The sequence below is a fragment of the Astyanax mexicanus genome, chromosome 19, assembly GCF_023375975.1.
Source record: "Astyanax mexicanus isolate ESR-SI-001 chromosome 19, AstMex3_surface, whole genome shotgun sequence".
Lineage (NCBI taxonomy): Eukaryota > Metazoa > Chordata > Actinopteri > Characiformes > Acestrorhamphidae > Astyanax > Astyanax mexicanus.
The window spans coordinates 14,729,355-14,754,240 of record NC_064426.1 but is presented as its reverse complement, the minus strand read 5'-3'; the positions used below and the strand labels follow the sequence as shown (position 1 = coordinate 14,754,240).

The window sequence follows — 24,886 nt, the reverse complement described above, 5'->3', positions numbered from 1 at the left end:
TATAATAATTATCTGTAGTGTTGCAGCCACCATAATGGAACTGCTGCATTATTTAAGGTGGAACGGAAAATTCGTGTTAGAGCAAACTTCAGCCTGCAGTGTCACTTCCTATTCCTGCCACTCCCTCCTCCTCACCTGGGCTTTACCTGTACACACACACACATACAGAGAGAGAGAGAGAGAGTTTGGAGCTTTAGCTTGAAGCTAAGGCCAGTTTACGGTCACAGAGTCAGCAGGTACTGTGGTACTTTCTCGGCATGGAGGAGGTGTTCGGGGGTCTGGGCCGGTGCTCCTGGGCCTTCTGGCTGGCCGTGGTGTTCGACTCTCTGGGGCTGGTCGTGCTGCTGCTGGGCGTTTTCGCGGATTTGTTCTTCTACGACTTTCTGATCTACGCCGGAGCCATCGTCATCTTCCTCAGCCTCATCTGGTGGGTCTTCTGGTACACGGGCAACATCGAGGTTCCTCCAGAGCAGCTGGAGGACGACGTGGGCCTGCTGAAGAAGGAGAGAGGTCTGGGTGGGGCGCTGAGGAGGTTCTCCAGCCGCCTGTCCAGCGGGATCAGGGCGTCTCTGAGGAGGAACCAGCCCAACAACAACAACGCTGCTGGAAGAAGATCTGGAGCTGCGAAGAGAGGAGGCCCGGTGACTCTGGCCATGAACGCTGAGGATCTGAGCACTGTGTGTGAATCTGTGACCACTGTGGAAACTTCTCACACTTCAGCCATATGAACAGTGTCTTCACATGACCTTTCTTCAGTGATGGACATCACGTGGGATCATTTAAATAATGATTCTGTAAATTAACTCGTTTTAAAATGTTATTTCAGTAAATGAAGGTGTACACTCAGTTAAGATGTGTAAACCTTTGTTTTGTTTATAGAAGAACATATGCTAACTTATTAATAGCATCAGTAGTGTTATTCAATATTAGTTATTTTTCTTTTTGCTGCCCGTTACGTTAAATTTCATTAAATGTCATTTTAAATTACAATGTTAAGAACTACTACTAGAAAAAAAATATTTAAGGATATTCATTTTGTTAATAAAAACTAAGATGCTACTTAAGTTAGCTTACTTACTGCTAAGCATCAGTAGGAGGTTAGTTTAATAATATCTACTTTACAGTACTGCACAGTTTTTCCCCACACAATACATTTACATGTTCCTAAATGCTGTTTTAACTAGTATATAAATTAAATAGTATATATTTAAATGAAGGCATACATTCATTTAAGCTTTGTATGCCTTTGTTTAGTCTTTTTAGCTAATTATGCTAACATATTACAATCAATATAGTGTTTCTTTGGCTAGCTAACACTGCAAATTTTTTTGGCACATATTATGTTTAAATATTACTAAAAGTAATTTGAATATTTATATAAAACATTCTTTTAATTGTTAAATTGTAGAAGTAGTACACAATGCTAAATAAGAAGAGCTATACATTTTGTTTTTTTATGGTAATAGTTGATGCTGTAAACTTGCCTTTATTGTTGTTTGTGCTGATTTGGCTACCAATTATTTAAAAAATCTTTACATATCAATTAAGTATAAAATTACAGAAATTACACTTAATATTGGCATCACAAGTGATTTATTGTCCCAACATTGCTGTAGTATGACCTGCATTTTGTTACCTGTATTGTTTAACAGTCTTGCACAGGCTGAACCAACATTTCTTTATGTGTTTTTGACTCTTTGTTGTTAATTTTCCCTCAAAAATGGGCATTTCAGTTTGAGGAAGTACAGTCTTCAGAGAAATGAGAGCACATTAGCCTTCTTATCAGTCTGTTAACCATTAACCCCATTTTACTGAGGACCTGCCCAGTGCAAAAACCACACACTTAAAATGCGGGATGGAAAAATGATGTGTAACACCTGCTAGCAGTAGTGGAAGTTTCTGAACACACAGGACTGTCAGGTTAATAACGAAATAATTATCATGTAATTGAGAACTGTACAGAGAGACCATATTTACCGTTCTTTTTTTTTCTTTTTTTTTTGTATGCAGTTTGTTTTACAGTGTTTTTATACCTGTTTTTAATCAGCATTGCTGAGAAGATTCATTGCAGAAGACTAAATGATGAATATAATTATTTTGTTGTTATGTTTGTATTTGTTTACACTATGTTGATCAAATTTAATTTAGAATTGCTCAGGGTTTGACTGATTTTCAAAATATAGTGTATTACAGGTTATTAATGAGCTGTTTCAAATTCTAATTAGTAATCTGTTAGACAACAATTTTCAATGTAAAGCAATCGTATTAAATTTTGTTTTTGTAATTTGCAATGTTTTTTATGTTCTATTTAGAATTTACGTTAACCATCATTTACATTTGTGTCATTTTACTGATCGTTATGTTTTGTTTCTGAGACCCTGCCTTGTGAAATAATTAATAAATGAAGCAGTATTTTTTTATCTGGTGTTTCATACTGATTTTAATGGGGAAACCTTCACTGATATCCTTTTCTATGCTAAATTACACTCATAACCTTTGACCAATGAGGATCGTTGAATTGTAGATACTTCCTCTTATCTTCTGTTTGCTCTTATAAAATAGGAACGGCTGGCAGAGATGGTCAGAATTAATTGGTGGCAGTTTAAGTTGTCTACTCATATATTGTATGTATAGTTTAGTATACTGTTGTGTTATGGTTCAAGATTTTTGTATTTTATGTGCAGTTCAGATTCCTGCTGCTGCCCAGAGTTAAACACAAACAAGTAAACAATCAACTGTGATAGAAATATCTCAAATATACAGAAGGGAAAATAACTATTTGATTTTGTAAGTTTATTCCCTTACAAGGGCAGGAACAGTCTGTATTTTTAAGGTAGATTTATTTTGACAGCGACAGTCAGAATATAAAAAAAATCCATTGAATTAAGGTTATAAATTAATTTGTATTTTTACCAATTTGTATTATTACTAATTAAGCTATGCTAGCACTAGTAATGCCCCAACACCAGGAGGGTGAAGACTAGCACATGTCTCCTCCGTTAGCTGCTGTGGAGTAGCTAGTGCACTCAGCGGAAAGTACAGAGACTTGGCTCTGATACATCAACCCACAGATACCTCGTGCTGACCAGGACCAGGATTTGAACCAGCATTCTCCTGATCATAGTGTCTGCTGGACCACTCAGAGTCCCAGTGTTAATTTGTATTTGATTATGTGAAATAATAGAACATGACTTTGCAGAAAATTTCCAAATCCTAAAGGTTTAAGGGTGTCAGCAACTTTCCACATATTTTTTATGGGATTAAGGTTTGGGGACTGGCTAGGCCACTCCAGTACAATACAGTACAGTACAGTGTCTGTCCCCGTTAAAAGTAAACGTACCATAAAATTATAGCCATATAGACATATGTTCATGTCTTTTTAAACTTGAGTAAACTTGCTTAATCAGCAGGGGATTAAAAAATATTCACCCAAAAATATAAGTTGTTTGACCAAAAAAGGTTGGTTTATGATGTTGGTTGTTGAAGTAGGTCATCCAGAAAAAAATAATCCTACAACTATTCTAGCTAACTAAAATCAATCTGGTTGACCACCATAATCATGATTAACTTGCTTACCAGCATGACAGACTGACTTAGGTAGCCGACCAGTAAGCCAGTTTAGTCCATTAGACAAAATGAAATAGAATCCATGTCTGAAATGTCTGAAACTCTAAAAGCTCCTTCATAAAAATGTATTACAGCAAATGGTTATGAATACACTGTTTGATTGGTGGGTTTGGATAGTAAATAAAATATCAAAAGTATCAAGAAATTAGAGTTTGTAAGTTTTTTTCAAAAACAAACCAAAGATTTCAAAATAAACATATTCTAAATGTGTTAGTTTGACCCCTGAATGATGCTCAGAATTTTCTAAATTGTGTAGACTACATGTATTGTGTAAGCAATACATGTATTGTGTGTTAAACATGTTAAAATAAGTTTGCAAAATTAATTCAGTGAAAATCTGTGAATACTATAGAGATATTTTCATCAACAGCTGAAATTCATGTATTTTCAGAGAATTAACTACCTTGTGAACTACCTGAAGGTACTGAACTTTTAAAAATTTATTAATATGAACTTTTTTTCTTGCATTATTTGAGGTCTGAAAGCTCTACATCTTTTTTGTTATTTCGGACATTTCTCATTTTCTGCCAATAAATGCTCTAAATGACAATATTTTTATTTGGAATTTGGAAGAAATGTTGTCCGTAGTTTATAGAATAAAACAACAATGTTTATTTTACTCAAACATATACCTATAAATATCAAAATCAGAGAAACTGATTCAGAAACTAAAGTGTCTCTTATTTTTTTCCAGAGCTGAATGTTCAGCGCTATGCAGTATTGGAAACCTGTCAGGAGCATCGGCTAAAAGCTCTGTATTTCAGAGTGCTGGGGGTGAATGGAGGTGGTCTATTCGACACAAGTTTTACTCGTTATCGTGTTTTACTACAACCAGTCCATTTTCACTTCGGATTTCTCGTCTAATAAACCTCTTAGACCGCTGAGACCGGTGTTTTTACTCCAGGCCGGCGGGGGCGCTGTGAGAGCTGGCGGCTCTCCGCGGTTCTTGTTGTGAGAAGTCCAGCATGGTGCATGTGGCTCTCCAGTAGCAGCTGTAGGATTTTCTAAATATTGTGATTAAAGCAGTTTATCAGCGCGCGTATGGTAATGAGGTAGGTAATTTATATGTGTTTAATTGTTACAGTAACTGAAGAGTCGCGCTGTGGTGAAGCGACCCTTTATTAAACCTGTCCGCTTTACTGTGGACTAGTCCGGGCATGTTTATCAGAGGAACGCGGGGATTTAACACACTAACACACACTCATATCCGCGGGGAACAGGAGGGCTGGACATGTGCAGGGAAAATGTAAATATTCTAATGTCAAAAAATATCTTATTTAATAAGATATTTGCTATCTGCTTTTTTTATTTTCCTGTTCTACTTTAAATGCCTTAGGTACCAGAATGTAGTTAACTAGCTGCTGTACTGTTTAAGGTGAAACGGCAATTCCAAAAAGAAATCTGAATTAATACCTTAAAAAAATTAAAAGTATATATTGTGTTTGTTTTATTAATACTTTACAAAACACTACATGTGCTTCATATTTTTTTATATCTTTTTAATACTCTTGAATCACCTTAAAGTTATAACTACATTTGCAGAATCCTCTTAACACCAAAGCTATATCACCTGTATCAAGCATGTTTTAGTTAACATATAAGATACTAGACCTATAATAGTTAACTCTAAATTGAATGTTATAAAATGTATAATTATATATATATATATATATATATATATATATATATATATATATATATATATATATATATATTGTTTATAATTATAGTTTTTTTTATTATTATTAACTAAACAATTCCTGCAATTGTCAACATAGTTTTTTACTATATTTAACAGCTACATAAGCACTGGCTGCAATTTTTTTTTCATTAATATAATAAGGTTTATACTGATCAACAGTTTGCTGTGTTGCGATTTGTTTTCCAGATCTGATTGGTTATTCTTTAGAGGTTTAACATGGAAGTGGAAAGAGATTTTATGAACAGTCCTCCAATGAAAACAGTGCGATTTGGAAGCAGTGTAATCAACACGTTAGCCAAGGTGAAACAGGTAAGTTTTAATTCTGAATTAAATAGTTAAACAGTACTAGTCAAAACTTTGGACACACCTTTAATTTAGTTGTTTTTTACTTTAAAATGGTCTGCGTTGTAGATTAAGGTTAAAGTAATCAAAAATATGAAGAAAGGCATATAGAGTTTTTTAGAAAACTAAATAAGTGTTAAACAAATCAGAATATGTTTTATATTTTAGTTCTGTAAAGTAGCCCCTCTTGATTAGATGCCTGATTTGCACATCTTGGCTGGATTTTCTCTGTCAGCTTTATGAGGTATGTGAGCGTTCAGCTAACAGCGGTCCTAAACTTGTCAACAACACAGTGAAGAGCTCTATTTGAGTAAAGAAAACATACTTAATAAAATGAAGGTGTCAAACTGTAAAAAATGATTTTTTGATTGTTTTACACTTTTAAGTTCACTACACTATTCCTTTATTTACTATATCCTTCATTAATAGTGTTGAGGACTTCAATATTAATTTGCAATGTTAGAAAATAAATAATGGACATTGAATAAGAAAATGTTTCCAATAAGTTACCCTGAAAGGAGAGGGGACAGATGACTGAATCAGTTCATATTTGCTACAAAACATATACAAATACAGCAGAACAGCAAGGCTTTTTACAATTGGTATGTATTTAACGTCTCTCTTTTTTTTTTTTTTTTTTTAAGGGAGATACAGGTGATTATGAGCTGATAAAGCATCAACTTGCGGACCCGGACATCAAGGTACGAGTGTTTCTAAAGAAGTTCAATAAAAAATGAGTAAGGAATGCACAGGTGAATATGATTCACTGAGCCACAGCCCATCTCTCCTCCTGTTTCAGGATGCTCAGATTGTTAACTGGCTGCAGGAGTTCAGGAGCTGCGTCACTATGCTGGGAAAAGAACACGAGCAGCTGATCTATTCTGTCCTGGTAAGAACTACCATCATCACTATTTAGCTGTTTCAGAGTTAATCTATTTAATTCATTAGTTAATTCACTCACATTGTCAGTCAGTTGTTCACTTATTCATTTGCTCACTTGTTAAGTTTTCACTTTTGTATTTGTTTGATTACTCACTCACTCGCTTGTTTGTTAATTGTTTGGCTCACTCAGTTGGTCATTTGTTTCTTCATGTCCTCAATCTGTTACCCACATAGTCATGTATTCAATTTACTAATTTAATTACACACTCACTGATTGGTTCATTTCTTTACTTAATCTGTTGCTCACTCACCAAGACATTTAGATGCCTACTCATTAGTTTGCTCGCTTGTTAACTCTCTGAAATGTTCACACGTTGGCTCACCTGTCTGATCACTCTTTTGTTTTACTTGCTCTTGTCACAGTTGTTGACCTTCTAATAGGTCCTTCACAGAATAAGATGCCATAACAAGGTGACAGCTAGGGCTGGGGCGGTATTGATTTTTTATAACCGCGGTAAAAAACTAACGCATCACCGCGATATTGCGGTTAACCGCGAGACCCCAAACCAACCCCCCCCCCCCCACCCACCGCCCCCAAAAAAAAAAACACCACAAATTTATTGGTAACAAATCTTTATTCTTCAAACCATACAGCCTACATACAACCTCTACATAAACCATAAATACAGCATAACAAGTGAACATATGCTGCCTGTATAATTCGTCATTGTACAGCTAACCTGTCTTTTTCCGAGCAGACTTTTTGAAGGAGGAGCTTGTCCGCCTACCCCTTCTCCATCCATAGATCTATTTTAGGGCTGGCCCGAATAGCGGTTTTGAGCTCAGGATATTCGGCAGTAATTGGTAGCGAATATTCTAATATTCGTTTAAAAAAAAGACGAATTAATCCACAGCAAAATTTTCCACTGACCCCCGGCCCCGAAAAAAATATATTTCTCACCCCTTTCCTCGGGCCGTTCGGGCTCAAGGCTCAAGAAGTCTGTGATAGGCGTCTGTTTTTTTTTTAATTCACACTCTTCTTATTTCTCATTAAATATCTACTAGATACAGATTATATCTGTACAGTATCATTTATTTCACTTCCCTCCTGAATATTTGGAGAGCATTATGTCTCCTTATGTTGTGTAGTTATGTAGTTTTCACCCCAGAATTTCTGCTGCCTCACACCAGGCTTCGGCTGCATCGCAGGGCAGGAGCGCAGCTGCGTTACGGCTATTTCGTTTGAATTGTGCAGTGCAGAGTATTACAGATTTTGTATTTTTGCACTTGGGCTATTAGCTCAATATTAAATATTTCGTTTGTTTATAAATTATTTTATATTCTTAAACCATGTTAAATTATATTCGATTGGAGGAAATTAATTCAGACATCATTTCTTTTTTGTCCCGTTACCGTTCCGCAAAAAAAATCCTTCTTTTAATCCCGCATCAGCCCGCCACATACACAGTTTTGCCGCACCTGCCCCGCGGTCCTAAATAAATTTAATAAATTACATTTAGTGCTTAAAATTAAAAAAAATATTTATTAAAACCGCGCTGAATAGTGCGGTCACGTTTCTTACCACATTACAAAAAAAAAATCGGTGTGTGTGCGTGCGCGTGTCGGTCCATTCTCCGCTCCTTTTTTGTGCTTAGGGTTTTTTTGTTGCGTGCATGAGAATCACTGCATGATTATTACAATTTTCTTAACTATTTATTAATGTGCTCCCACATCCTCTGGATTGATTAAACTCCTGTTCCCGCCAATAACAATTCAGTTCTGTCTGTGCCGCAAGATATCCTGACGGGACCCGCGTCATATAATATGTTGATTAAAATGTCGTGACGTTAAGAAATCGGCTCGCAAGAGACAACCGACCAAAAAAAAGACATTAGTTCCATTTTAAAATAATAGAAACCTGTCCTTTATGTTTGACAATTTTTGTTTCACTTTACGTGTCCTTACTCATCTGAAGTTTATTTATCTGAACTGAGTTTTATATGGTTATATTTGTAGCGGTTCTGAACTCAGACTTGGTCAGATAACAACATTTCAGTAAAGATGGTGGTTATAGTTTTATATCATTGCTTTGCTGTTTGAACTACACTTCAACCAACCTTACTATTTTTACCAAGACTGAGGCGCAATGCCGCACGTTCTCCGCGGTGCTCACGCAGAACAGCCAGCAGCCAGACAATGAATTAATATATTTTACTTTCTCAAAATGTGACCACGGAACACCTTACATGGCTCTATGGTTTACCTTGAGGTGGGTGAATTAGTTTCATGTGTTGGCGAGAGGTGCAGACACCACTTTCCGGCAAATCTTGCAGATGATTCTCTTCTCTTCTGAGTCTTTTTCTTCCTTTTTTCTCAACTTACTGAGCTTGCCCTGTAGCTTCCATTTCCGAGCCAATATTAGTGCTGCTAATCTTCACTCTCTTCAGCAGCCTCAATGGAGACGAAGTGAGCAGGAGACTCCAGAGCTGTTCTGACCTCAATGAGTACCACGCACCGCGTTTTGCTTAACCCATTCGCTGCCGCGCCAGTGCAGCGGCAGCACAGATAAATGACAAAAAATTTTATATTCGATATTATGAATTTTGAGATCGTTTGACACCAATATCTATCACGATCAAAATATATTTGATATATTGCACAGCCCTATAGTGTAGGACTTACACTTGACATATTAATACTGAATTCACCACAGTTGTGCTTATATGGAGCATTTTACTACCGCTCAAAACGCAGTCAATCAGATTTGACAGCCATAAAAAAATGCGGTAATGACGGTAATGAGCTCATCACCGCGGTGACGTCCCATAACCGCGGTATTGCGGTAATAAAATTATCGTCACAGCCCTAGTGACAGCGTGTTCTCATTAAAAGCAGCAATTGGTCTAAAGTGTGTGTTTGTGCGTGTTTGTGTTTGTGTGTTTTACTCTCTCATGATCAGAGGTTGCCGTGGCTGGGCCGGAGTCCGGCTGTAGTGGACGAGTATTTGGCGTTCCTCGGTAACCTCATCTCAGCACAGACAGTTTACCTCCGGCCGTGCCTCCGAATGCTGGTCTCCAATTTCACACCCAGTGAGTGTCATTAGGCTGAGTGTGTTACTGAGTGTGTAACTGATCTATAATCCATGATGATTAATCAGATTTCTAACCTTTTCAGAGAGAATAAAAATCCAGGAGGGAAATGTCGATATTTCTGATTCTGACGACGACGACGAGAGTAAGATGATTATTATTATTATTGGCGTACAATTATTTGGACTAGAATATGTTAAAGCACAATGGCTTATCAGCATTTGTCTAGACCATAATTGAATGACCAAACTTGTTTGATTTTTCATGATATCAGCCCTTGGATCAATCAGAACACCCTCAAGATCTGTGCTTGGTCTGGGTGCTCACAGTAAAATATTTAGTGATTGGTCTAAAGGCTCATTAATTCAGAACCAGTGGTATAGTGATAATGACAGCTTTTCATAAGTGTGTTCAGCTGCTTCTTATGTTTATTTGACTTTATACTGATGTTGTTAAAATGCAATTTCCCATTCAGGGATTAAGCCTTAAGTCTTGAGCTTTGGAGATTTTTAGTTAAAAGGAATATATATCTATGACTAGGTATAATCCCTGTCTAGGAAACTGACCTATAGAGTTTTACAGGTAAACACTCTAACTCTAAAATGTGTTTATTGTTTGTTTATTTGTTGTTTATTCTAGTGTTATACACTGACATGCCAAAAGTCATGGTACTGCAGTTTGTAAATTGATCATGAAGTGTTATCTGGTTGACTGTGTGGAAATACCCACACCTGTATTGGTGAGGTGTTATCCTGTGAGCGAGGTTTTACACTGACCTGTGTGCTCATGGCAAGGCATTGTGAATTATCGTAGTTTGAGCGAGGGCTAGTAGTTGGTGCAGATGATTGGGACATTCCATTTTTGCGTGGACAGATGCATAGGTCTTGATCCACAGTATCACTTGTGGATTACTGGAATACATCATAGATGGCATTACCACCTGCAGTGGACAGTGCAGTGGGTGATAATGACTGCCAAATGACTCTGGCAGAAATAACAACCACATTAAGAGAACGAGGCAACACATCCACATCCTGCAGGTCAGTACAGTGTTCCTTGGTTTCTATGGGAAATTAACTAGTTCCTGTCCCATTTACTTTTTGCATGACATTTTACTGGTTCACACACGATACTGAAGATAAAGGAAAATTACCTTCAGCAATGGAGTGTCCAATCCATCTGGCACCCACTACCAGGCCTCTTTTGTTTCTAGCTAGTCAAGAACACGTTAGCCATTGTTCAACCTTGCACATAAGATAACTCCTGACAACTTAAACAGGGGTGTGGGTTTTCCCAAGCTTTTCCCTAATGTAACACTTCATGATCAGTTTACATATTGCTGTTTTATGACTTTTGGCATGTCACTAATGTTATTTTGTGTTTTGCAGGTAAAAACACTTTTAATATGATCTGTTTTTGCAGCTTCCTGGGGCTTTTAAAAAGATCAGTGTATGAGCTAATGTTTGCTGCACATAGACTGTGTCTGTTCTGTTTCTAATTACATCTCTTATTACACATTTATTAAGATCTCCCCCGGATATTTGATCAGTGTCATCAGGCCCTGCAGATGATAGCAAGATATGCCCCTTCGTAAGTAACAGTAAAACACTAATAAACAGTGTACACAGATTGTCTTTATTCAGTCTGTAATAAAAGCCCTAATTCTTTTGTCTACAGCACCAGCCGGTTCCTTATGCCAATCCTCAGTGAGAACTTTCCTTTTGTGCAGAAATCATCCAGATCCTTGGTGAGCTCTAGTTCCATTTTCTAGTACACACTTTTTCCCTAATGTTTTTTCCCCTATTAGCTTAGTCATGTTTGATGTCCAAATTCACTTCTGTAGATTTATAATGGAGATACTGGTCTAATATAGACAACATTTATTAGAAGCTTAACAGGAATTCTAATGTTACTGACGATAATTTGTTTCGCTTTATCAATTTTAATACCTGAGCATCTAGATTCAACTCTGTCTAACCTGAATGTTGTTGTTCTATAAGTGCTTATAAACGCTGACATCTATAGTATTTACCATATTTTACAGACTAAATAAAAGGGTGCACCAGAGTATAAGACACAGTATCAATGAATGTCTATTTTATAGTCTATTTTCACACATAAGGCGCATCGGATATTAAGCCTAACCGGATTATAGGGTGCCTAATAAACAAAACTGTAGTTCTTAAAAAAACAAACAAACAAAACAAAAAAACACTTTCTTTCAAAGTCAAACGAGCACAGGATGTTAGTCTGCACAGGTTTCTCTCCTAAAAACTGTTAATTTGCCGTCTGTTATTAAGCTTAGATTTCCAATATTTTCAACAGCGCAGTTAGCAGCAGCGCTTAGCACTACTAAATGCGCCAGACAGCACTACACTGAGGAACCGCCAGGGTGCTATCAGCTAGCAGTTCTTCCCACAAAGCTTTAGTTTTAAAACAGGAAATATTCAGGCTAAATACTCACCTCTGAATAGCAAAAGATCTAGTGTTGCGGTTAGTGGCTAATGCTGATACTGCTCCAGCCTCGGTGCTGAAAAAACTCCCTCATAACACTGGACTTCATCGGAGTGGCTTTACTGCTCCTTACAGAAGGAGCACCAAAACACAAAATGCTTCTCTATCTCTGTAAAACTACTGGGTTTTTGTTCAACAGTTTTTTGTGTCTCAGCCCAGGTTCTGCAAATAATTACCAGTATCTGAGTGTCTGTATTAAAGCTATTTGTGTGTGTGTGTGCCTGCAGGAGTGTTATGTCCATAACCTGCTGAGGATTGCAGTGTATATCCCCACTCTGAGGAGGGACGTGCTGGAGCTCATCATCAGTAAAATGCTCACGCTGGATGTAAGAGATTTTTTTTTATTTTACTCTTTTACCCTGTATTTGTATCTTTACTTACATGTTGTAATAGTTTAGTCTGAAAATGGTTTAACACTATCCCTGTATTTGTGTTAGTGGTAACCTGCTGCTGCTGTTTTCTTCAAGGTGAGCGCCCCCCGCAGTGAGATTGAGGATGTGGAGAGCTCAGGCCAAGAGAACCAGAGCGGAGATGATTTCTTATTCGACATGGTAAGATTTAGTAGTGTATTTCTGTAGTATTATAGTTCCCTTATTGCATTGCACTCCATCAGAATATGCATGTGGATTATGTGAACAGTAATAGAGAATTATACAGCTCCCCTTATGCTTCCTGTAGTGTATTACAGTCTGTCAGAATGAGTGTGTGGATTATGTGAACAGTTTTAGAGCATTATACAGCTCCCCCTAGGCTTCCTGTAGTGTATTATAATCTGTCAGAATGAGTGTGTGGATTATGTGAACAGTACAGATCATTATACAGCTCCCCCTATGCTTCCTGTAGTGTATTACAGTCTGTCAGAATGAGTGTGTGGATTATGTGAACAGTATAGAGCATTATACAGCTCCCCCTATGCTTCCTGTAGTGTATTACAGTCTGTCAGAATGAGTGAGTGGATTATGTGAACAGTATAGAGCATTATACAGCTCCCCCTATTAGGGTTGTCACGATACCAAAATTTTGACTTTGATACCGATACCAACTGTAGTATCACGATTCTCGATACCAAAACGATACTTGGAAGAAAAAAAAACAATAAAAATATCTGAACATAAAATGTTTATTTTTGACTGAACTGGATTGAACACTGAACAATCGGTGCAAACGTTTTTATTCTAAAATGAAACATTTGAACAAAAAACAAGTTTCATTATTATCACCTTAACTATAACATAATTATCTAAACACTTCCTAAAAACTAAAACTAAAACCAGAGGTAATGGTAGCCTGACTATGTGAACCTGACGGGCGGGCAGAAGTTAAGTTCTGAATAAGGAAAATAAAGAGACAGAAGAACATTACAATGTTATGTTCATTTTAACACTCACTGCTCCGTTTTATTAATCAACCGTTTACCGTTTTTAATAAGCCCATGTTCAGTGTAACGAGCAAGCAGGCTACGTGCCTGACCACAGATTTGCGATGGAAACGCGAAAACGTGAACATCTTGAGTTCATGTTTCACAGCCAATGGGATAATGGAGAAATAGAGAAAACCACGGGTCCAAAACAAAACTCCTGCACACTCCTCTCCGTGTTAACGTGATTTACTAGCAGTCGCTAGTAAATCTTAGTTAAGCTACAGACAGAGTGTATCTTGACTAACTCCACTAACCTGTCGACTTCTCAGCTCTTTGTAGAGATCAGGGTGCTTGTCTGCTAAATGAATGAGCAAAATATGATCAGAATTATGTTAAATAACACTGTAACATAGAAGCATAGAACTATTATTTAATTAAAATGATTTTTAAGAACAGCTAAACACAGTGCTGCAGGTCAAACGCGGAGGCGTTCAGAGAGAGACAGATAGAGACACAGAGAAAGAGACACAGCGAGAGTGAGAGAGAGAGAGATTTGCGTGTTCTGGTGTGAGCTACTCACAGGTAAAGGTTCTCTTTTATCTCCTCGTGCTCATATTCTAGTCCCACACATAAGCCTGCAGCTCCCTCAGTGTTTTCTGTCGTATTTTGCGGCTAGCGCGAGCGCTCACAACTAACACCGCGGACCGCGAGGTGCCGCCGCGCTTGTGCCGAATCCGCTACTGAATCCGACTCCCGCTTCGCGGACAGAATCGGCACAACACCCCCGCTGTACAACTGCGGGAGTGAAAACAGCGCTAATAAATAAAGTAGTTTAGTTTCACTTTCAGTTTTCGTTATTTTATTTAAAAATAAAAATATAAATAAAAAACAGATGCCTACATCTCAGACTATTTTCCCACACTTCACTCCTCGCGCCCGTTTTGTCCACAAGTCGCGGACGAGAGACATCTGTTATTTTAGCCGTCGCCATTCTACACTCGCTGCTGCTCTGCTGGCTTGCGTGTGCGTGTGTCGCTCTCAACCGAGTCAAATGAATCGATTCACACGTGAATCGATTCATTTGTTCAGAACACTAAGTTTATCTGAATCCTGCCACACCGACTGCTGCGGTGTGAATCAGTTTTCTTATGAACTGAATCAAATCGTGCCTACTAATTTGACTCATTTGAAGCTAGTGACTGGGCTATATACAGTATCGAAAGCATCGAACACTAAAGAACCGAATCGTTTGTGATGACGTAGTATCGAAAAAGAATCGAACCTTCGGTACACCGTGCAACTCTACCCCCTATGCTTCCTGTAGTCTATTACAGTCTGTCAGAATGAGTGTGTGGATTATGTGAACAGTGTAGATCATTATACAGCTCCCCCTATGCTTCCTGTAGTGTATTACAGTCTGTCAGAATGAGTGTGTGGATTATGTGAACAGTAATAGATCATTATACAGCTCCCCCTATGCTTCCTGTAGTGTATTATAATCTGTCAGAATGAGTGTGTGGATTATGTGAACAGTATAGAGCATTATACAGCTCCCCCTAGGCTTCCTGTAGTGTATTACAGTCTGTCAGAATGAGTGTGTGGATTATGTGAACAGTAATAGATCATTATACAGCTCCCCCTATGCTTCCTGTAGTGTATAACAGTCTGCCAGAATGAGTGTGTGGATTATGTGAACAGTAATAGATCATTATACAGCTCCCCCTATGCTTCCTGTAGTGTATTACAGTCTGTCAGAATGAGTGTGTGGATTATGTGAACAGTACAGATCATTATACAGCTCCCCCTATGCTTCCTGTAGTCTCTGTTCCATGCTGTTTACACACACAGTGTGTGCCGCGTTCACTGTTTACAGCCGTGTGACATGTTTACTACATGTACATTTGCGGTGCACGTCTCGTTAAAAAAACTCAGTTTGGAAGCGCAGTGGCAATTTTTTTTAGCATTCTATGTTAAAGCAGCTTCACACTGCACTAATATGTCTGGAATACAAAATGTTCTTGCTATATTTACTTTCTTGCTCCAGTGTCAGACAGCTCTTACCAGGGGATCAGGGGAGACAATGTGCTTGCGTGGTTTATTGGTGCACATTTTGGTGCAGTTAGGTTTATGCCTGTGTGAAACCAAACCAGGTTGAGAAACGCTTCAAGCAAACAAACTCATCAACTGATTCAGACCATAGAAACCAACTACAGGTGTAAAAAACGCTCTTACATAATGCAAGTGGTCCACGTTATTGTGAATGTTTATATCTCTGTAAGTTTGCAATTTCACTGCTGAAACAACGGCATGGGTGGGAAATATGATGCGAGTTAGGATCTCCTGAATTTGTACTCTCTTTTTCTCTTTATTTGTAAGGATGATGATGAGGATTCTCCGCTGAAGAGCTCTCAGTCTGTGGACGGGAAGCCTATGCTTCACCCCATAGCAGAAAGACTGGACACACTCATGAGTGTCCTGCTGGCCTTCATCAAAGACATGTGTCATGTTAATGGTGAGAAGTTAATACTAGTAAATAATAAGTAATTTATTATTTTCATGTTATACATAACCTTCATAAACATAGTACTAAATAATAGTCATCTGCAGACTAGTGGATGAGAGACGTATTGGGAAAATTCAGTATGTCTCTTTGCGTATCAGTCAGCTACTGTGAATGTGTTTAGTGACTGTATGAAATTATAACATCTGCAGGTTCTCTGGATGTGGAGATGGCTAAAGGTGTTTACAGAGACCTGGTGTGCATTTTTGATAAGCTGATGTTGCCCACACACGCGTCCTGCCACGTGCAGTACTGCATGTTCTACCTGTGCAGCTTCCGCCTGGTAAGGAACCACACCACAAACATTTACACTATTTTATAATATACAGCTCCACTTCAAAATGATTTTACTATTTGTTGGTATGTGTTTGAGTAAATCATTGTTGTTTTATTCTATAAACTACTGTCAACATTTCTTCCAAATTCCAAATTAAAATAATGTAATTTAGAGCATGTATTTGCATAAATTTAGAAATGCTCAAAATAATAAAGATATAATGCTTTCGCAATGAGTAACAAGTTCGTAATCATTTAGAAACAACAACAATACTAATGTTTTAAGAGTTCAGAATAAATGGAATAAACCTGATAAAAAAAAAAAAAATTAAGCAGCTCAACTTTGTTTGCTGGATTGTGACCATCCATTTCCCCCTTGATTACATTTCAGAGGTTTTGCTATATGGTATGCAGTAATATATAAAAATATTGTGATCTTGTGATATTCTTAAAAGCGTTGTCTGCTGTTTTTTATTTGTTGTGATATTTACTGTATGTATTTTTTATTTATTTGCAGTTTGTATTCATGCACTAAATATGCCGCACTTTATTTTACAATACTTTATTTTTGTAACACATTATTTTACTTTTTATTCAAAATCAGTCATGATTCTTAGCAAATTACTATTGACAAAAAATATATATATATAAATATATTTTATTTCTACTGAATGAACACTATATATTTTTTATAAAAATAATTTTATTTTTTGTTGCAGTAGTATATTCTTGAGGAAAAAATCAGTTATGTCACCAAGAATGCATTTATCTCAAAAATACCTTGCAATATTGTGATATTACTTTTTTGGCCAAATCACACATCAATAAATACCACTTAATTACATATGGATATATTAATAAAATCTATTTAAAAATCTATTATAATTAAATCTAGGGATTGTAATTACTACTGTGTAGTAATTGAAGGTGGACGAGATATTAAATAGTATAAGAATTTTATCAGATTTGTAACAGGTCAATAATGCAGAATGTTATGACACTATAAATGCACTCCAATTATATCCAGGACTACTTCTGCTTTTATTTGTCCATGAAGGCGTGACATGTAGTTACATTTCTTTGGAGCTAAGAATCAGGCTACGGCCTCAAGTATGCGGTTAAGGCATAGGTTACTGCATAGGTTCGAAGCAGAAGTATAAATTGGCTATAAATATGTATATCTGTGTTTAAACTGTTCAGGAATGTGGTCAGATTGTTCTGGTTCTTGTTTCTTCGAGCTGGTGCTGTAAGGGTTAATGTGTCTCTCCTGTGGTTTAGGGTTTGGCGGAGGCGTTTTTGGATCACCTGTGGAAGCTCCTGCAGAGCCCCTCCCAGCCCCCGGTGCTCAGACAGGCTGCTGCAGGGTACATGGGCAGCTTCCTGGCCAGAGCAAAGTTCCTGCCCATCCCGTACGTCATTCCCCCCACTCTCATTACTGCTTATACTCAACTACAGTCCTGTTAAAACCAAATTATTCTTCCCACAGAAGTGTAGACAAGACTGCAAAATTCATACTGGATTAAAACCACTTTATAGTTATTGCTTTCAGACGGTAACTAGCCGTATTGTAGATTCATGCGAACACATTTTGGAAATGTAGAAATTCTAAAAGGTTTTTTAAAGATTTCAAGCACCACTATATTCATGTATTTACTGAAGTCTAGTAATCTTCTGTGTGTTTGTGGAGCAGTCAGTAGCACTGTTAGACATGATGCACTTTTCTGCCTCAAAACAAGACCAGACAATGTGTTGCACAGATAAAGATGTGTTCCACAGTCACACACATTTCGGGAATTCCACCGTTTCTGGTAATTCACAGTTGTGCCTTGAGGGAAGATTTAACCCCGCCGCACAGTGGAAATTGAACCAGGTGGATTGTTCTCCTTGTTTCTCTAGAACGGTTCGGGCGTGTCTGGACCTGCTGGTTCCGTGGCTCCATCTGTACATAGACAGCCAGGACTCGGGTTCTAAAGCTTTCTGTGATGTTTCACTGCACGGCCCGTTCTACTCCACCTGCCAGGCCGTCTTCTACACCCTCATCTTCAGACACAAGGCCATGGTGGAGGGCAACATGAAGAAAGGTTTGTCTTAAATAGCTTTGCATTAAACATGTTTTCTTTTCAAACACTGATATTATTATGCATTTCCGATCATTTTTTTATGTGCTGCATCGTTACTTTTATTACAATTATAAAACTATTAGGAATCATTCCAAACCCACATTACATTACTGCCAGAGCAGTAGATGCTCTGCACTGTCATCGAGTATATATAACAGTATATTAGATACAGATACAGCTTTTTATTACTTAAGTACAGTAGTGAAGTAGATCGACATTAAATCTCTGGATCTAAGTATTAAGGGCTTTAGTTATTAAGGACCTGTGAGCATTGCAGACTGAGGTGTTTTAGATCTGAAATATCCAGGGTTGCAGATCTCCAGAGCACCAGGAATGATTTAAGATATACATTTATGATATTAAATTTAAAGGGGTAAATACAAAGTACCAATCTGTTCACACTATAAGGCACACTGGATTATAAGGCCCACTATCAAAGAATGTCTATTTTCTGGTCTATTTGCACACATAAGGCACACCAGATTATTAAGGCGCATTATGCGACACTAGTAAGGAACAGGGGTGTGGCCATGTTTTCCTTCTAATTCAGCAGGTCTCGCCGCTAGGTCGTGGTGGGGGGTAACTAATTAAGTTAAGTAAAGCTAAGCTAAGTAAACAAAACTGTAGTTCTTAAGAAAAATGACTTTCTATAAAAGTCAAATGAGCGCCAGATGTTAAACTACGCAGATTGCTCTCCTGAAAACTGTTTATTTGGGTGACTAAAGCGCTTCAGTTTATTTGCAGCAAGCTTGGATTCCAAATTTCTCCAGCACTAAGGCTGGAGCATTAGCATTAGCACCTGACAGTGCTACACTAAGGAACCCTAAGTGTTCTGGTAAGCTAGGGTGATGGGTAGCGTTTTATTTCACATAGCTTGATTGAACACAGTAAACACGCAGGCTACAGTCTGATATACTCGCCTCTGAATGGCGAAAGAGTTAGCGCTTAGCCCTGTTAGTGGCTAATGATGCTTCAGCAGTGCTAGCTGGGGTTAGCAGCAGGCTACTGGCTGATAATACTTACCTTGGGAAAAATACAGAGTAATGTAGACACCTAACTTGACTCTGTGTTGTGTATCAGGTTTGGCGTACCTACAGAGTCTGAATCTGGAGCGGATCGTGATGTGCCAGTTAAACCCTCTGAAAGTGTGCCTTCCAGCCGTCACTAACATGTTCGCTGCCATCACCAGGTAATACACACCACAGACCTGACACACACACACACACACACACACACACACACCACAGCTCTAACACACACACTGACTGTAGAGACGATAAACCATTCTCTTGTCATGTTTCTTCAGGAAGTATCAGTTAGTCTTCTGCTACACCATCATCGAGCGAAACAACCGGCAGCAGCTTCCGATCATCAGGAGCTCAGTGGGCGGAGACTCGCTCTCCACCAACACCAATCCTCTGGACACATTCTTCCCCTTTGACCCCTACCTACTGAAGAGGTCAGAGCCAAACCTGCAGCCTGTGCAGTCTTAATGCTGTTGTGCTGAATTCAGTTTGACTTTTTGTGTATTTATGTTCATCGTCAGGTCTGGGAAGCTGTTTGAGTCTATCTATCAAGTGTGGGAAGAGCCGTCAGACTGCATGGTGGATGTTGCAAGAAAGGTTGATAGAAAGGTAAAGCCTTTTACTTGCAGTTAAGTTAACTTGAGCTAAGAGGCTAACATAGCTTATAGACTGCCTATTAGCATGATGCTAAGTACACCCCTTAATCATGTTGAGGTGTAAAATAATCTCTAATAGATTTGATTATGTGGTTTCTGATCTGCACACATCTGAAGCAGTCTTTCTAAACTTTTAATTCAGCTCTAAAATAATAATGGTGTTGTGTAGTGGATAACAACCCTCCCCTGTAACAAACTGCCTGGCCAGACAAGCACATCATACACCTCCAAATTGTGTCTGTAAATTAACGTATTTTCTGGTCTGTTTTTTATACACAAGGCACACCGATTATAAGATGCTTTTGGGCCACTAGTAATGAACAGATGTGTTATCATGTTTTCCTTCTAATTCAGCAGTTCTTGCCACTGGGTGGCAAAACCTGTAAAGCTAAGTAAGCTAAGTGAGGATAAAGCGCTTCTGTTTATTTACAGTAAGTTTAGATTTCAAGATTTCCACTAGCGCTAGCCGCGGTTACCGCCTCTACCGCTACTCTGGTAAGCCAGGCTGATATTAGGTAGCTGCTCGTCCCACGTAGCTTGTTTTAATGCAGTAAACATGCAGGCTGCCAACGATAATACTTCTGAACAGTGAAAGAGCTAGCGCTTAGCACGGTTAGTGGCTCATGCTAATACTACTCCAACAGTGCTAGCACAAAATTCTCACTGCATCAGTTAGGATTAAATACCTTGTTTTAGCTGAAACAAACTCACCCATTATTATTATTATCCAATGGGAAGTTCTTAACAATGTGCTTAGTTAAGTCTAGGTGGTGACCTTGTTTGGCCAGGCAGTCTATAACTAAATACAAATGATTTGAGATGAATGTGTGTGGAAAAATGCACACAGTTAGCATCATGCTAATTGGTGTTCTTTAGCTTCTGACACTTTTTAATTATCAGGGTCCTTTTTAATCTTAGTTAATAGTTGATACTGTTGTCTTGTCTCAGGTCTCTGCAGATGATGAGGATGATTTCCTGCAGTCTGAAACCCCTCGGAGTGATGTGATGATGGGCGTAACTCCTGGCTCCTACGACTCTCACCTGCGGAGCCCCAGCAGTGTAGGGTCCCCACCTATAGCCTTCCTACAGAGGCCGTTCTGAAACACTCACCTGAACATAATTTAAACATGCAGTTTGCACAGTGCAAGACGACTTCCGTCGTGTGGAGATACATAAGCCTAGGGGAGGCCGATATGACATAAATACCTTATTATGATACGTGATATTTTTACCACACATACAGTACAGTGCAGATGTTTCAGGCAGCTAAGTATACTGCTTAGGAAATATTTATCTGTGCAGTGAGTGCGTTTCTGTGTTTATATCAGGTTAAACGTGATATATTAGTAAAACAGATGAAGGAATAAATACAGTAAACAAGTCTGAAGAGCCTGAAGAGTCTGGGAACAGATTTGTCCTGGATAGCTCAAGCTAGTACAGTTTTTGGATTAGTACTGCAGAAAATGGTGTCCTGTGGACTCTGAGTGATATAGTTAACTAAGGCGTTATCACTATGGTCTGAGGAGCACTGGTTCGAATGATAAATTGTACTGCTTTGTCATCAGCAGCTGGAGTCAGAGAGGGCACAGCTCTCCTTGCTCTCTCTTTGTGGGCAGATGGTGCTTTTTTTCTCACATCACTTTGTGTATGATGTTTGTCAGAAGAGGCATCTCTTTGCTGCTGTATCAGAGCTGGGGATCAAGTTCTAGCTGTTCAAGTGATGCTACATTAGCGGTGGCTCACTTCACATGTATCTGAGACGGCATGGGTAATCAGCCTTTCAGATTGTGTCAAAACTGGGGCGATGGGGAATAAATAAATTAATAAATACTGGGCTGGGTGAGAGAAGCTTTAGAAATGGTTAAAGTGGTAAAACCTCTGCATACTGTATTGATGTATTAATATGATATCATCTTAATATTCGTTTCCATTTATTGCATCCTTTACATGGAGGGGGTTGTTTAAAGGCTTTTTTTTTCTTTTCTTTTTTTAAAGTAAAGCCAGAAATTCTAGAAAGAATGATCCCCAACAAATGTATCTTCACCACAACACAAAGGAAAGAGTTCTGTACAGGTTCTAGTCAGAACTATGTCAGCTCAGAGAACCATTTAAATGCCTAAACGATTCCTTTTCTGTTTAAATGAATCATGTATATAAAAAAAACATATATTTAATGTTCAACGACAATGGTTCTATATAGCACCATTATATCATACAGAGCCCATTTTCAGCACCATACAGAATATTTTTTGACATTAGGTGAGATTAAGTGTTTTACCCTGCAGATAAACACATTTTTAATTCTAATTTTAGTAGCTGTCTTAACAGTGCTTTAATACCTACATTGTTGAGTTCAGACTTTAGGGCTTTTAGTTTTGGTCCAAAACAAAATTTGGCCAATTAAAAGAGGTGGTCTCAGTACAGATCTCAATACAGAACAATGGATCTGGTTCCTCTGCTGGTTCCATCTTTCAGACTAGTTACAGAAAGTTAAAGCACTTTATCCTCAGCCTTTTTAAACAACATGGTAGCAAAAGAACTGGTGTTTGTGCTGACATCTGACTCCCCTTTGATTCCTGTATCTACTGTAACTGTAGAGTAACCCTGTTTTTAAACGGAATTTAAAGGAACCTGAGGGTAATCCGATATGCTGAATTTGCTGTGTAATGAACATATATGTAAGAGGAGTCAGATCTGGCAGGAAGGCAAAATTCAGCACATCATCAGGAAAGGCAACTTTCCACACTGACAACATTCAATAAACCAATCCGTGTGAAGTATAGGGAGCTGCGACCCTTTAGAGTGTAGGAAATGTGGTTAGATCACTTGCTAAAACTGCAGTAAAACCACAGGCAGCAAAATCATCCTGAGAAATAACATCAGCACTGTTTCACTATATCATAATATGAGCTTTAATAACCAGGCAGAAAGCCCAGGCAGTCAGACTTCAGCAGAACACTGTGTAAAGAGAGCTTTTACTGCAATGTAATGAAGCATCCAATTGGTCTGTGAACGTAAATACTAATAAGTTCACAATATACACAGACATATACACAGAAATCATAATGTGAAGTGTGGAATATATCACTGTAATCTTAAATCTGGTCATATTGCCCACTCGTATGGTTGCCTCACAGCTCCAGTACAGAAATGAAGACAGTCAGACAGCAGGAGACCACAAGGGGGCGCTCATAACACACCAGAATTGGTCTGAGTTGGCTTTTCCTTCTCATCAGCTGAACTGTTTATATAAGATCATTTATTTATACACGATCACGTCTTTTAGGAGCAGTAAGAGGAAACGCCTGGTGTTGTATAGACACACAGGTTTATGCACAAGATTTGAACGTATTTGTAATATAATTTATTATTTATTACATATGAGAATCTTTGGATCCTAAAAAAGACAGCAGGAATCAGAAAATGATGTGAAATGTTATTAGGATTAGGAGTTTAGGAGCAGCATTATTACAGAGAAGACAGTAGATTTAATTCTGTTTAATTTGATGTATTATAGATTTTATTCCTGTGTTTTCACCTTCTGTTAAAAAAAAGAAAAGAAAAGAAAATGGAGATTCTGAATAAAAACAAGTTTGACTGTAAGATTTTTTGTTGTTTTGTGTTTTTATGTTTGTTGTAAACAGGCTGTGTGATCAGTGATGAATAAAAATATATTAATGATATTAGTGTCCTACATCTTAGAATTACATTTGGGCACTTATAAAGCACATTGTTGGGTATTGGAATAAATTATCAGATTGATTCAAATTATAATAAAAACTGCCCAGTCAAATAAACATCTTAAAACATTGTAATATTTAATTTGATAGAGTGTTACAGATTTAAAGCAGCTCTATATGACCCATTTGCAAATGTCACACACGGCCTTATATACATTTTTATATTATCTTTATGTCCTGATTTTTACAATGTACAGCTGGACCAAAGTCTTATAATTGTATACTTTTGAAATTATACTTTTTTACGTTGTATTTTTGTTAAAAATAAGAAATAAACACAATTCCACATTAACACACAGTTATAACTACATTTCCCTCAAAATACGACAACTTTAATCTCGTAATATTACTTCATTCTTGAAGTGAACGGTATGTATATTTTTTAGGAGTGGCTCTGCTGTTTATAATACATTTATTTAAAGCTAAAAATTTATTTGTTTTTATATTAAATACGCCACACTTTCAGGGTTTTTTTTTTCTAAAAAAAAAAAAAAGGTTTAAAATATCCAATAAATTTCGTTCCACTTCATGAGTGTGTCCCACTTGTTGATTCTTCACAAAAAAAAAATAATTTTATATCTTTGTGTTTGAAGCCTGAAATGAGGCAAAAGGTTGAAAAGTTCAAGGGGGCTGAATACTTGTGCAAGGCACTGTATCTATAGTTCTATGAGTATGACTATATTCTGGAAATGTTTGCTTATTACATGAAACATGAAATCCAGTCAGAACCAGTTCAGTTTGCCCAAGAATGTTCCTCTCTATTACACCTGTGTAAAATCCAACTGTGCCGCCCCGCCCACACAGGCCCAACATTCTGTCCACTTTAATTCCACACTTATACCCATCTGTGCCTATAGTAAACCCATATGCAACACCTTTGAGCTCCAAACGAAGATATAAACCTGATATATGCTACCCATAAGGGTCCCTCACTGTACCTATATTGCACCTGTCATTAACTCAAATGGGCTGCTGCATAAGGTGCCCGCATGG

The 24,886-nt window shown here is 37.9% G+C and overlaps 2 protein-coding genes across 3 annotated transcripts; both read left to right on the top strand.

Annotated features, from left to right (window-relative positions):
* Positions 1-118: 118 nt before the first annotated feature.
* On the top strand, positions 119-2,418 carry si:dkeyp-72e1.6 (transmembrane protein 238-like). Its single transcript, XM_007235330.4, has one exon. It carries the CDS (start codon positions 258-260, stop codon positions 726-728), a length of 471 nt encoding a protein of 156 aa, XP_007235392.1. The 5' UTR covers positions 119-257; the 3' UTR covers positions 729-2,418.
* Positions 2,419-4,551: 2,133 nt separating this feature from the next.
* rrn3 (RRN3 homolog, RNA polymerase I transcription factor) lies at positions 4,552-23,756 on the top strand. Of its 2 annotated transcripts, none has more exons than XM_007235329.4 (18): positions 4,552-4,679; positions 5,516-5,638; positions 6,316-6,372; positions 6,471-6,560; positions 9,513-9,642; positions 9,728-9,787; positions 11,169-11,232; positions 11,320-11,389; positions 12,384-12,482; positions 12,624-12,707; positions 15,893-16,028; positions 16,229-16,359; positions 17,631-17,761; positions 18,249-18,433; positions 19,553-19,661; positions 19,779-19,931; positions 20,019-20,106; positions 21,102-23,756. In XM_007235329.4, the coding sequence occupies exons 2-18, from the start codon at positions 5,546-5,548 to the stop codon at positions 21,252-21,254; spliced, it is 1,833 nt and encodes a 610-aa protein (XP_007235391.3). In that variant the 5' UTR covers positions 4,552-4,679; positions 5,516-5,545; the 3' UTR covers positions 21,255-23,756. The 2 variants fall into 2 exon arrangements, with proteins under 2 accessions (XP_007235391.3, XP_049323969.1); XM_049468012.1 differs by lacking the exon at positions 4,552-4,679 and adding an exon at positions 4,781-4,873.
* Positions 23,757-24,886: the final 1,130 nt, after the last annotated feature.

Bases quoted from the DNA above. Each gene is read 5' to 3' on its own strand.
- rrn3 (XM_007235329.4), top strand. From the start codon at position 5,546: ATGGAAGTGGAAAGAGATTTTATGAACAGTCCTCCAATGAAAACAGTG. The intron at 6,373-6,470 runs GTACGAGTGTTT...CTCCTGTTTCAG, and splicing joins TTGCGGACCCGGACATCAAG to GATGCTCAGATTGTTAACTG. The intron at 11,390-12,383 runs GTGAGCTCTAGT...GTGTGCCTGCAG, and splicing joins AGAAATCATCCAGATCCTTG to GAGTGTTATGTCCATAACCT.
- si:dkeyp-72e1.6 (XM_007235330.4), top strand. From the start codon at position 258: ATGGAGGAGGTGTTCGGGGGTCTGGGCCGGTGCTCCTGGGCCTTCTGG.